The following is a 13646-nucleotide window of genomic DNA, read 5'->3' as shown; positions in this document are numbered from 1 at the left end:
AAAAACGCATAAAATTTGCAAAATCTCATCGGTTCTTTATTTGAAACGTTAGATTGGTTCATGACATCATCGGTTCTTTATTTGAAACGTTAGATTGGTTCATGACATTTACTTTTTGAAGATAATTTCATTTAAATGTTGACCGCGGCTGCGTCTTAGGTGGTCCATTCGGAAAGTCCAATTTTGGGCAACTTTTTCGAGCATTTCGGCCGGAATAGCCCGAATTTCTTCGGAAATGTTGTCTTCCAAAGCTGGAATAGTTGCTGGCTTATTTCTGTAGACTTTAGACTTGACGTAGCCCCACAAAAAATAGTCTAAAGGCGTTAAATCGCATGATCTTGGTGGCCAACTTACGGGTCCATTTCTTGAGATGAATTGTTGTCCGAAGTTTTCCCTCAAAATGGCCATAGAATCGCGAGCTGTGTGGCATGTAGCGCCATCTTGTTGAAACCACATGTCAACCAAGTTCAGTTCTTCCATTTTTGGCAACAAAAAGTTTGTTAGCATCGAACGATAGCGATCGCCATTCACCGTAACGTTGCGTCCAACAGCATCTTTGAAAAAATACGGTCCAATGATTCCACCAGCGTACAAACCACACCAAACAGTGCATTTTTCGGGATGCATGGGCAGTTCTTGAACGGCTTCTGGTTGCTCTTCACCCCAAATGCGGCAATTTTGCTTATTTACGTAGCCATTCAACCAGAAATGAGCCTCATCGCTGAACAAAATTTGTCGATAAAACACATTTCGAACCGAACACTGATTTTGGTAATAAAATTCAATGATTTGCAAGCGTTGCTCGTTAGTAAGTCTATTCATGATGAAATGTCAAAGCATACTGAGCATCTTTCTCTTTGACACCATGTCTGAAATCCCACGTGATCTGTCAAATACTAATGCATGAAAATCCTAACCTCAAAAAAATCACCCGTTATAAAGCACTTTAGGATTCATTGTAATGAGCTCAAACAGAAACAGAATTTTGTAACGTCAATAGAATGAAATAAAACATATTACGGGTACGAGCATAAGGAGAACTTTATGAAAATCAGCTTTTATGAATTCAAACGATTTGTAATAAGAACACTTAGGGAATAATTAAAAACTAAAATAATAAACACAAACAGAAATACAACCTAAAAACATATTTTAGAATAGAAACAGAAATGTAAGCGATTTGTAATGTAAAGCGCATTCATTGAAATGAAATATAACTCAGAAACTGATTTTGGAATAGAAACGATTTGCAATATAATATATATATGGAAACATAAAAACAACTCAAAGGTAGCATTTTTGAACAGAAATGTAAAAATTTTGTAGTAGTTATAAGACGCTTAGGGATTCATTCTAATAAGAAATGCAGAAATAAAATAAAGAAAAAAAATTTGAAATTGAAAAAAGAATTACTATATAGAGACAGAAATACAACTCAAAAGCAGAATTTTTGAACAGAAACAGAAATCTTTATAACTTGTAATAAAAAGCGCCTTGGGTTTTATTGATAACGGAAACAATGTACAAAAACCAAAAAACCGAATTGGTGAAAGTTAGTAATAAAGTCGGCTAACAGTACAATAACAACAACCTTAAATGACTATGTCTAAGCTTTACCAACTATTCTCCTTTTCAGCATATGTTTTGGCCATTTTGTCATAGGAATCCTTGCTATTTAAAGAAGAACATACAAGAAGAACTTTATCTAGCTTCTAAAAAAAGAAGTTTACTGATTCTTTTCTCAAAAAGTTCAAAATAAGTCATAAAAGAGGTGTATTATAATATTATCTAATCAATATAGTATACACGGTGTGCCAACGTAAATCGGCAAAAATTTGCTAAGGAATAGTTTAACTTGAATGCATTATATTGAAAGTAATTGCTCAAGTGTATTAAATCAACGTAAATATAATGTAACTGGCACGATTTGACAGCAGTACGAGTACTCGTTTCATTTGTGCTGCATTTGGTTGCTACAAGAGAGGATGATTTACATTCGTTTTCATCGAAGATTTCAATCACACAAAAGACAGATCGTTTCAGTAGCCTGAAATACTATCACATAGTAGCACAAATGGCTAATACTGAACCCAAGTTTCCAACTTTGATCTCAACAGATCCTTATTTTAAATACTTTTTTTTCAAGCAAATGCATCAAAGCAAATGTCCGTGTCACAATCAATGCTATACTGTCTGAATTACCGAAACGATGAAAAAAGCGAATTTTCTGTTGTAGTTAGTACTACTATAATAATTATTATAATCGTTTTAAAAACGTTTCTGGAGTAATAAAGTACAGTTGAATATGTGTATTTTAAATGCTTAAAGTTTTCTACACACAAATTGCAATGGAAGAAAGTCGTAGAAAAGAGAATAATGCGCTTACCTGTTGGCTATTAAGTGATTGCGTATTTTGCATGACTTTGTCAAGAATGTGCAAAATTATTTCGGCTGCCATCTCACGTTCCAGCTGTGTGCCCTTTAACTGCAGATACGTATCGACCTGGAAAAGAGCAAGAGCGATGTTGAATACAAAGTGAATGTCAAAAAAAAAAAAAATAGAAGAATAAGAAATGAAGAAAAATTGTGAAAAGTACGCTTAGAGAAAGTTATGTTAGACTTTGATAATATTCATATGCCAGCAAGAGTACACTGGGAGAAATTTACTAAGAGTTTGTTTGGGGATATAATTTTATAACGAGTGAACCAAGTAGAAGTACCTTGCAACCAGTTGTTACATAGTATTATAGTTTTGTTCACCTTACGGCGAATTCGGAAAAAATGGGCGTGGTTTTATACCCCATATACCCAGCAAAGAGATTTTCGAGCTTCTAGGTGACTTCATACCCCAAATATCAGCCAATATGTGAGTTATCTTAATACAATTGTGAATCTATATTTTTCTTAAAACGTTGTATATTTGAGACTAGAGTGAATAAAATCGGATGAAAACTCACCTTGGACCATATATAGCTAACAATCCTTATGTATCTGAAGGTACTAGTATGAAATGTTCGGATATAACCTATTCAAACCTTTCCTTATCTCAAATATTTTTTCTGAGTGTCTTAGTTCTATCATTTCACATGAATTTGTGTGCGTTTGGGGCACATCCTGCGGGAAAGTTGCAGCAAAACTCAGTTAAAAGGGCACTCAAAACCCGCCCACTGGCACGCATGCAGAAAAGGGAAGTAGTCACTGTATGTGTAAAAGCAAATAACTTCCGACAAAAGTGAAATCTAATAAACTACGATCTTTTTTTGAGCAAGCAAATGCATTTTTTCCATAATTTGCTACCTTGCAGGGCGAAGGCAGCACACAAGCACATATGCACACACATGCGGTATATGCCGCCGTTTGCCTGATGGCAGATGTGAGCAGGTATATGAGCGGGCAAAAAGCAGGAAGCAAAGACGTTCGAAAATTTGTGGCTGCCGTGAATTGGTCGTGAGTGCATCAGTATGAAAAATTGCACTTGCTCAACTATGTAAAGGGAACTGCTGTCGTCACCGCCATCAGCAGGCTCACCATTATCAGCATTGCCATCAGCAGCATCATCATGAGCACCATTATCATGAGCTACTGCATGCAGTTGTTGCTGATCTTCGTTGGCTTGTAAGGGCGCCTCTTTGCTTTTCAGCTGAGCTGCCACTTTCATTATTTATATGATTTGTTGCTCTTGTGCTTCTTTTACTTTTCCATTCTACGCTACCGTTAGCGCATTCACTTTCTGTTTGGTTTGTTGAAAAATGTTCAAGCAGTGGTTGTGTGCCACAAGTGTGGTTGTAGTTAAAATGTGGCCGTGGTTGCTGCGGCCGGCTTGCACCTGAACAAATGTGCGGCTTCTGCGCAGTGGAAATTGTTGGTGTAAAAGGTTGAATGTTGTTGTTGTTGCAAGTGAGCACACTCGTTTATCTTCAGTTGGCCAATATTTTTATGAAAAGTTTCTTTGCATGTATGTGGAAAGTAACGAATATATATTTAGATTATAATGCTGTTGGTATGCGATTAGAAAACTTTGTAGTTTGTTGGCATTAGTGGTTATTGGTTTTGTTGTATGAGGGCTGAGAGTTGTACAGCTGATCAGATATAATCAATAAGTGATTCAAATTTGAAATAAATATTTCTTAAGTTATTCTTTAATATGGTAATATTCAACGAATATTTTGACTACAATGCATACCCTGATATGGAGGAGGATTGGTAGGATTATGGCTAGAAGCAATACAAGTATGATAGAAAAAATCTAACAGAAGTAGGCTGCAAATTTTCAAATACTGTGCGTAGTTTAGACGTAAAGAAATTTTCATTAAATCAAATTGTCTCTCAGATGTGGGTGTGGCATTCAGAAAACTCCGGCTTCGGTCCTGGTGACCTACAGATATCAAGAGATAATCACAACAAACAAACACTGCTTTTGAACTTAAGATCATTTTGAGAGTCTGCTTATGATTGTTCGCACTACTAACACGACAATTGAGGTTATTTACGCTTAAAGGTAGTCCATAGTCATTACAACAGTTCTAAATATAAAAATATTTTGAGCTAGCAAGGGACAAGGAAAAATGAAATTTCTCTTTTTCTGGCTTTAACAAAAAATATTATATTTCAGTATGGAATATTTTATTGAAAATTGATAAAAATTGCGGCTAAGGAACAATCTTCCTTACAAAGGAATGTCTCTGCAGATAATGCTGATTTTTGGAAATTGTGCTATGCAAAAAAATATATACCGCATCTTAATGGAAATATTTAAGACTTTCTGGTAAGTATTGGGTGTGTAACTACTTTGAAGTGATAACGTAACTTGTTCAGTATTCCGAACATGTGCTGGAAAGCGTATGGTCTTGTGTGTCGTCTTTAGTACATGCAATTCATTTGGCCAACATAATAATCATTTCTTCACTCAAATATCCCGAACTTAACACCTGAAAACGTGTTTTTGCGAGAGCTTTTCTTAATTGCTTAAATATGAAGAAATCCTTACCCGAAAGTCATTATGCAACTATTTTGATGGAAATTTATGAAGATCATGTTCTATCTGCGTAAATATATCAAACGTTTTTTTTCCACGATTGGTGGTGATTTTAGCTTGAAACACGAAGAATGGCGGCCAAAAAGGTTTGGAGATGATGGTCCATGAAAATTGTTGTTAAACATACAAACAAATTTCACAAAATCTTTGGGAGTTACTCAAGCAGTCATTCCAAAACGTTTAAAAGCTCGGCTTGATACATATTTGGCCGCTAAGCCGATGCAGTTCTTTTAGGCTGAAATATACAAATTGTTACAAAGATGGGATATATATGTACATTGAATAAGGTTTTTCTTAGGTTATGTTACGCAACCTACCACTCATTGACATTGAAGTGCAAAGCATTGCAGCAAAATCAGCTGCGAGAGGTGAATTCTTCGCAAAGACCTTCGGGCTCAATAAACAGGATGTGGATAAAAAGAGCACTAATTTTAGAGAGAAAATTTTATATCTCAATAAAAAGGGTGGATGAAGCACGAGCATGCGACTCACCAGGCATTGTAATGCAGGAGACATAAAAAAGATCAATAAATACGAAGATAGACAGGCGAGAAATAATGCCATAATCCCAAATTACGTCAGAGAATATTGTTATATGCAGAACACCAGTAGATGTAGTGGTTGCCAGCAGACGACTGCTTATATACTGAGTTCCATGCCACAAAGGCATTCCAGGAAACGAAATAGCTGATAAAATTGCTTGCTGCCTCTAAAAATGATATTCAATGAAATTTTTCGGTTGACAGATAGAGCAGGGCGAGAGGGAATGCCTTAGATGTATGCAAGATCGCCGAGATCCAATGCAAGAGCCCGGTAGGAAAACTGGCATATTTTTACTCTCACGGCCTCAAAAGAACTAATGGCACATCGTAACCGAGTGGGTATAAGTAACGACCATACATGCAAAAAGTTCAGGGAAGTAGATCTTGTCAATGATGTTGGAACAATTTTTATGGAGATCTAGGAACTTCACAGTTCTTTGAACTAGAAGAAGTTTAAAAATTAGATATTAAGTCGTTTTTGACGTTCCTTATGGCGCATACTCAAATTAAACTGAACTTCCAGGGTCGGAACCTCCAGTAGGTCAATGTATGGCATGGCATCCAGCCAGTCTATCATCACTTAACCTAAACTAGAGTTAACACTTTGAAAAAGATATATATTTGAATATATTTATATAATAAAAAAAAAAATTTTTGCAATTTGTCAATAGATGTCCTTGCAGTCGTATTTCTCCAGCGCCAGCAATCATATACCATATAGTGTTGGAAAGGTGAGATTTTAAGCTTCATTTCAAAAAATCAAAATTAATTCAGCGAAATTAAAAAAAAAGTTACGGCTGTTCAAAAATTAGTGAAAATGGTGACAAAATTCGCTATATTTAGATATTGTTGTATAAAAAAAGAAGAATGTTACGCAAGCCACTAATGGAATTTGTGAAGGTTTACGGAGAAGATGCTGTATCAGTTTTTGTAGCACAACAATGGTTCGCTCGCTTCCGCTCTGGAAATTTCGAAATTTCGATTTGCACTGATGGTATAATGTCTCTAGCGGAAAAATGGCAAAAAGTGGTCGACTAAAATGGTACATATTTTTTTATTTATTTATTAGTATAAATATAAATAATAAGTTGAAGTTTGATTAGAGATACGAGAAGACTTTTTCGAAAACAAGATATGTGCTGCATGCAACAAGTTCTTACAACAACAAAAAGTAAAATATACTACTAGTACAAGCTGATGTGATGCTCTTAGAACACGTTTTTGAATATAATTTTTTCCGAATTTTTAAACCTTACTTCAGTGCAAAAACTTTTATGGTAATTTGCCAAATTATACCAAACATGAATGTCAAACACAAGTGTTCACTTTGACAGCTCGTTGACAGTTATCCAACTGGGAAATTATTTATGGCATAATAAAAATGGTGACACACGTACTTATAAGATGCTTAAAAATTTACTAGAAACTCTTGACCTTGAAATCATGTGAGCTTTCGATTCGCATTGGCTTAGCTGGTTTGCTATAATAATGGCCTTCGACCAAAGCGAATTCCACTCTTTCCATTTAGAGTGCCATTTTGAAAAATGGGCACGAAGTGACACATGTGACAAATTGCATGAGAAAACCAACAAAAAGCACGAGAAGAAATGCGAAAAGTAACACAAAGCAAGCAACACAAAAAAGTGAAAAGAATCGCTATTGAGTTTGGTGTATTTTTGGAAAATACGAAAATTGCATTTTCCTCTGAAATATAAATATTTTTATACATTTTCATAAATAAATAAGAATCACCACTGAAATGCAATATTTAAAGGCCTTAAAAAGCGCTTTGCTCGCAAGTCACACGCGGCGTACGCTTTATCTCGACCACAGCGTCGAGCACATAAGGCGTTCACGTGACACTTTTTCATGGCGAGTGCAATTTTAAAATGCACGTAAACATTTGCCAAACAATACCGTTGTTGTGTGCTTGACACACATTAAATAAATATAAAAGGCGATTGCTTTTACGACACACACACACACACAACATTTCGCTGCGCACACTTTGTGCTTGCGGAGATTTTAGGTCACAGCAAACACACAACAACAACAAAAACACAAAAATATATCCGCAGCACTGTCGACACTTGATACTCACCTCATGCAGCATATCGATGAGAAAGCCCGCCTCGCCGGGCAGAAAGCGCTTATGCCGCTTGGCCGTGTATGCGAAGCAGGCCTTCAGTATGGCCGATGAGTTGGTCTGCTGGTAGCCGGCGCTTAGTGCACGAAACTTATTGTAAATCAGCAAAAGTTGATCATGTACGCAGAGCGCGAAATCGGGTAACAACCATGTCGAATTTCCCGTATCGCGGCTTTCACAAATGCGCCGCGAGTGGCCCTCAAAACCGCGCGGACAGTCGGCAACAATGGCGGCGCCTGGTGCACTTGTCGGCCAACGGACACCGTACAGCGTGTCGCTGTGGCACACACGTACCGCATTGCGGTCGATAACTGTTATGTAGACGCTCTTCGATACCGGACGCACGGTGTTGGAGACAATGCATGTGTACTCGGCGGATTTCTGTGTGAACAAAAGAGCAGGAAATATATTTAAAATTTTATATTAAAAAAAAAAATTATAATATTTAAAGTGTATTTCAAAATTAAAAAAATATATATATTGAAATGTTTTTATGCGAAAAATATATAGCAAAAAAGGTCTCAAGTATCCACTATGCAACTATAGAAGCTTTCAAGCTCCTCCATTTCAAGCTCACTCACCTGTATATTATTAATTTTCAGTATGCTCCCATCGGGATACAGATCTTCCCACATCACTGTGGCGGAATTCGATTGAAAGAGTACACCGTTCCGTGTCCAGCTGTAGCCAAGTTGTGCATAACGCTTGATGTCATCGTTGCCGGGTGAGAGGCAACGCACACGCAACGAATCGCCGCGTTGCAATGTCACGCTGGCGGGATCGACGCGTAGGCGTGGCGGCGTTTTGATATGCACATGTAGTGAGCGACACTGCTCGATGCCCCAATCGGTGACCTGTAAGGAGAAGTGGAAATATTTGGAAGTTAAATGGATGGTTTTTAAAAGCAAGATTTTAATTTCTTCTAGTCACTTGAAATAATTTTAAATTTATATGTGTATCTCGCCTGCGTTGCTTTTTCATATCAAAAAGGCCCTAGAAGTTTCGCAGTTGGTAATAAAAAAAGATGTTTTAAGAGCTTTTAAAGCTTTTGAAAGCTTTTGTGCTTTTTTCATTCACTTCCACCATTGGGCTTGACATTACTCATCATCAATTTTGACCTAATTTTAAGGAAGGTACAGGTATAGGTATAAATTCTCTAATATTATTCGAATATGATACTCAGGTACCTTTAATTCTGTTAGAACTCTAATAATTAGAGTCCAGTTCGCTGAGTTGAAGAAGCATACCCATAATATCTTTTATAGTCTTACAACACTTCTAATTATCCAATTAACACAGACAAGTCAACTAAATTTTAAAAACCCTCATTCGTGGTTATTAATAAGTTAAGTACCAACTAAATTAAGTGAAACATAAAAGAGGAAAAAAAAAACAAACAAAAAAGTACACACGGCATCGTATTCACATCGCAAAAAAATGTATGCTCCCCACTAAGCACTCATAAACATACAGAACGCACTCAATTATATGAGTATTTTAACACCCATACGAGCATTTTAGTACCCATGTGACCACTTTAGGGTTAAAGCAGGGTAAAAATGAAGCTACAAGCAGCGCTGAGGAAACACATAGAAGTAGAAAAGGCACTGTCCAGAGTGGTTTAGTAGATATTAGCACCGTTAGTGTGGTTGCCACATCACAGAAGCTAATATGCTTTAAAATTTGTCTTGTACTATCTGTCTATCTTTATATTAAACAAAATTAAGTTCAATGAAAAGTAATGGAGTTACGCGTAAGTACAATAGTTAGTGCCGTTTAAAAGTTTGTTGTACCATAATAGACTTTGATTGAGTGAAAAATTTGAAGCAGCAGAAAAAATCTCTAACGCTGCAAAACTCGAGGTATTAAATGAGTATTTAACTTTTCGGTCACTGGTGTGAATTCTTTACCAGGACATTCGGGCATAGCTCAATAAAAATATACCCTTACGCTTTATTTGAGAGAGAAGATTTTAAAGGTCCTTATAAGCAGTGAAGCAGTAGATGTTGTGGTTGCCGGAAAGCGAAATTTGTTCACGTTGGAGCCACACACAATTGCTCACAACCAGCTTATATAGATTGGTTGGGAGAAGTGTAAAAAAACACTACAACTGTGTTTGGAAACACTTCAATATAACTGATGACAATTCCGGAATTTGCATATATAAGCCCGAAAGTAAACAGCAGCCGGCTGTATCGTATGGGTGTTTAAGGATGAGCAGAAAGCTAGAAAAATGTTCTCTAACGAAGCACTTCCAAGCAAATGATTGCCTGTTGCAACAATACCACTGGAATAGCTCAGAACAGTAAATTCTGAGTGGAATACAACCATTTGTTTGCCAGTTGTTTTCAAGAAATCTGGAAAACTAATCGACGAAGGGTAATCCCTCTTCATCGCGACAATGCTAGCTCTCACACATCGGATGAAACAATTGAATTTTTGAGCACTTAAAACATCAATTTGATGAGCCATCCAACGCAAAGTTTTGACTTGGCACCCAATGACTTCTTTCTAGCTCCGTCCGTAAAAAATAAACTGATAGGTAAACGCTTTTCGACACCTGAAAGTGCGGTTGATGTCTTCAAAAGAAGATACCTCAATAAGAGTGCAGAAATTACATTGACAATTAGTTCAAACGCGTGCAAAAGTGTATAGATCTTAAGGGAGAATATATTGAAAAACAATAAAGCGATCTTTGATTATTCATAATTGTTCTCGAAATACAAAAGGCAACTTTCGTACAGTGGCTAGGCTGACTTGTAAACTTTTTGAGAATCCGACTTTGTTTTTAACTTTTTGTTTCTTTGATTTTTTCTGAAACACACAATTGTTAATAAATAACTAATAATAAAACTTATAGTAATATTAAATGGTTTTTTTGTCGACACTTCAAAAATTACCTAAAACTCATCACACCAGACTAGAATACCCCCTTAAGTTGTAACCTGCTTATTTCTCTACTAAAAAGCTTCAGTATATTTTTATAAATACAGACTTATAGTTTGTTTATGGTTGCGTTCTAACATAAATTTAATAAACAGCTTTTTTGGTTGTATATATACATATATGCATACATACTATTTTGTAAGCCAGTTGAGTGCAAGAAAATTCCAGAAAAACAACTGCAGTGCTTAATTGACCATTAGCAAGCAGCAAACAAAAGAAACTGGTACAAAAGAAAAATTAAAAAAAAAATGTAAAATAGTGGTAAATAGATAGATTTACTTGTGGCAACAGCAACATATTGACCAGTCATGGTGTAGTAACTTAACTTAGAAAAAAGTTGTTAAGGAACTTCTGAAACTGTTAGCAACAGGGTGTTCCAAACTTTTCAAAACTAAGGTAGAAAATATTTCTCACATATAAGTGTATATACATATGTAAATATATATAAGTATGCATAGGGTGACAACGATTTCCGATTATTTTTTGTTGATGCGTTGATTTGCATTTTCGGTGACTATATATCTCACTTGTATTTTAACTCGATTTATGTGGTTTCGTATTTTAAGCAAAAAATTTGGTCTTAAGAGTGTCCAAAAAAATTGAAAATATTAAGAAAATCGAAAATATTAAAAAAAGTCGAACATAACTTCACAAATTTTTCTAACAAACTCATGTGAAAATATCTGATCTGAAACTGGTCAGTTCAGCCTTTCGAAGAAATTTTGATCACCGACTTTGAAAACAGTATTTCGTAAAAACGCGTTTAGAGTCTTGGTTGCCTTTTGCAATACGATAGAAAAATCATACAAATACCCTAATATCTACGCAACTAACTATTTGCCTTATCAACTTCACTTTTTCAGAGAATATTTTCAAATATACATAAATATGTATAATACATAGGGGCAAAAATCGATTTTAAAAATTCACAAGTCGATATTACCCCTTAAGTAGTTAATCTAAGCATGTATATAAATAAAAACAATTATTGGATCCTTTAACATTGCCATTTCTACAATTTGCCAAACACTGGCATAGCGCCACTCACCTGATAATTCTAACACAATAAATTTTTTTCATAATTTTGTTTCCACATTGCACTATTTGTTGTTTTGCAATTACTTTGTTTATTACCGTTGTTTTTGTTTTTGCTATTATGGCTTTTTGCTGTCAATGTTTTTGCAAAATTCCATAATTTATGAAGCAACTAATGCACTTCATAGTCTATGCTTTGCGCTGCAGCTTTTACACGTTAGTAACGGTACCGCAAGTGCAAGCAACATTAAGTGAAAGCATAGCATAGCATAGCAGAGACTTATTGTGTCATGCACTCTGTTACATATGCACACAGGTCAATATTTATATGTGTCAGTGAGGCATCTATACTTTGTATAGGTATATATAGTATATATATATATATTACTAAGTGTATAAGGCAGTGCCATAACAGTGTTGCAAGCAACAACAACCAACTATAAATTTTGGATTTTTGTTTTTGGTATTTTGTTGTTTTTCAAAGCTTCACAGCAAACTGTTTACTCGCTTTAAGTTCTCGGAAAATGCCGCATGCAAGAAGCGCTAGTAACATTTTGCGAGCTTTGTTGTAAGTGTTGTTTGCCCACACTGCGTTGTAGCTTTTTTTCATTTTTTTGTAATTAATATATGAATATTGGCTTGCTTACGTGGTAGTGGCTGTGGGAAATCATATCGCCCCCTAACTAGACATGTACGTATAGTGTATTTATAGGAGCGTATGCGTACTAAAAATAAATTGAGTGGCAAAAGAGAACTCTGTAAACGAAGATTGATAGTTGGCTGTAGCAACCATGTTTAAATGCACGCAGAAAACAAAATATTTAACCTAATTTTATGTAATTTAGTTATATTTATTTATACACGTTATATGATTTACAGTCCATGGCGTATGAGTAACCTTGGCAAACCAACCATCAAGTTTATAATTATTTGTTTTGGTGCTTGAAACTCTGCTTTGCTATGTACATATGTGTATAGACAATAAGAGTAACATGCAGTGAAATAAAAGGAAAATTATTAAAGCTTGAAATTTTGAAGAGCTTAAATTCACTTGCTGTTGAAATAATGAGAGCTTTAAAGAGTGTTATCGAAAGATAAGAGCTGTTTACTAATATACATGCACGAGTATTGCTTCAAAAACTAAATTAATATTAGAAACAAGAAAAGATGTCAATTTCGTCTACACCAAAGCAATATATTACTTTTTAGATATACATTTCTTAAAGCAGAAAATAGTATAAAAAGAAAGTTATCTCTTGATTTTGATCGATCTCTTTATATGGGAGCTATATGACATAGTTGCTCGATCTGTATAATTTCTTCAGATATTAAACCACTGACTTAGGCAATAAACCATGCTAAGTTTCGTAAAGATATCTTGTCAAAAAACAGATTTCCGTAGAAGGACTTGATTTTGGCTGATCAAATTGTATGGCAGTTATACGTTATAGTGTTCTGATCTGAACAATTTATTCGGAGATTGCGTCATTGCTTCTTATAATAAAGCATGTCAAGTTTCATAAAAATATTTCGTTAAATACAAAAGTTATCCATACAATCACTTTGTTTCGACTGTTCAGTTTGTATGGCAGCTATGTGCTATAGTGGTGCGATATTGATGAATCCCACAAGTGAGCAGCTTCTTGGTAATAAAAGAACATGTCCAAAGTTTCAGATCGATGTCTCATAAAGTGATGGAGTAGTTCATGTATATGTATATCAATATACGGGCTTCAATCAAATTTTTTTAGAAGAAAGAATTTCGTTGATAAGAATCTGCTATATGGCAATTTTACTAATAATTGCAATAGTAATAAGAATATAAACAATACATTTTACTAATAATAGTGAAATTCCTTGACTAGCTACTGCGTATAAGTAACTTCTATTCATCTTATATTGGGAAAATGTTACTCATACGGCATGGCTGACAAGCAAAAGT

At 35.3% G+C, this 13646-nt stretch overlaps 1 protein-coding gene across 1 annotated transcript in view; it reads right to left on the bottom strand.

The window, feature by feature from the left end:
* LOC109579481 (uncharacterized) overlaps positions 1-13646 on the bottom strand; it is a 319803-nt gene that overhangs the window by 81852 nt on the left and 224305 nt on the right. The window contains exons 9-11 of the mRNA XM_049446659.1: positions 8305-8577; positions 7679-8104; positions 2387-2503 (exon numbers count right to left, since the gene is read on the bottom strand). Coding sequence (XP_049302616.1) covers positions 2387-2503; positions 7679-8104; positions 8305-8577 — 816 coding nt within the window. The remainder of the gene's footprint in view (positions 1-2386; positions 2504-7678; positions 8105-8304; positions 8578-13646) is intronic.

The sequence above is a fragment of the Bactrocera dorsalis genome, chromosome 1, assembly GCF_023373825.1.
Source record: "Bactrocera dorsalis isolate Fly_Bdor chromosome 1, ASM2337382v1, whole genome shotgun sequence".
Lineage (NCBI taxonomy): Eukaryota > Metazoa > Arthropoda > Insecta > Diptera > Tephritidae > Bactrocera > Bactrocera dorsalis.
Note: the sequence above shows the minus strand (reverse complement) of the source record. Positions and strands in the feature narration are given on the sequence as shown.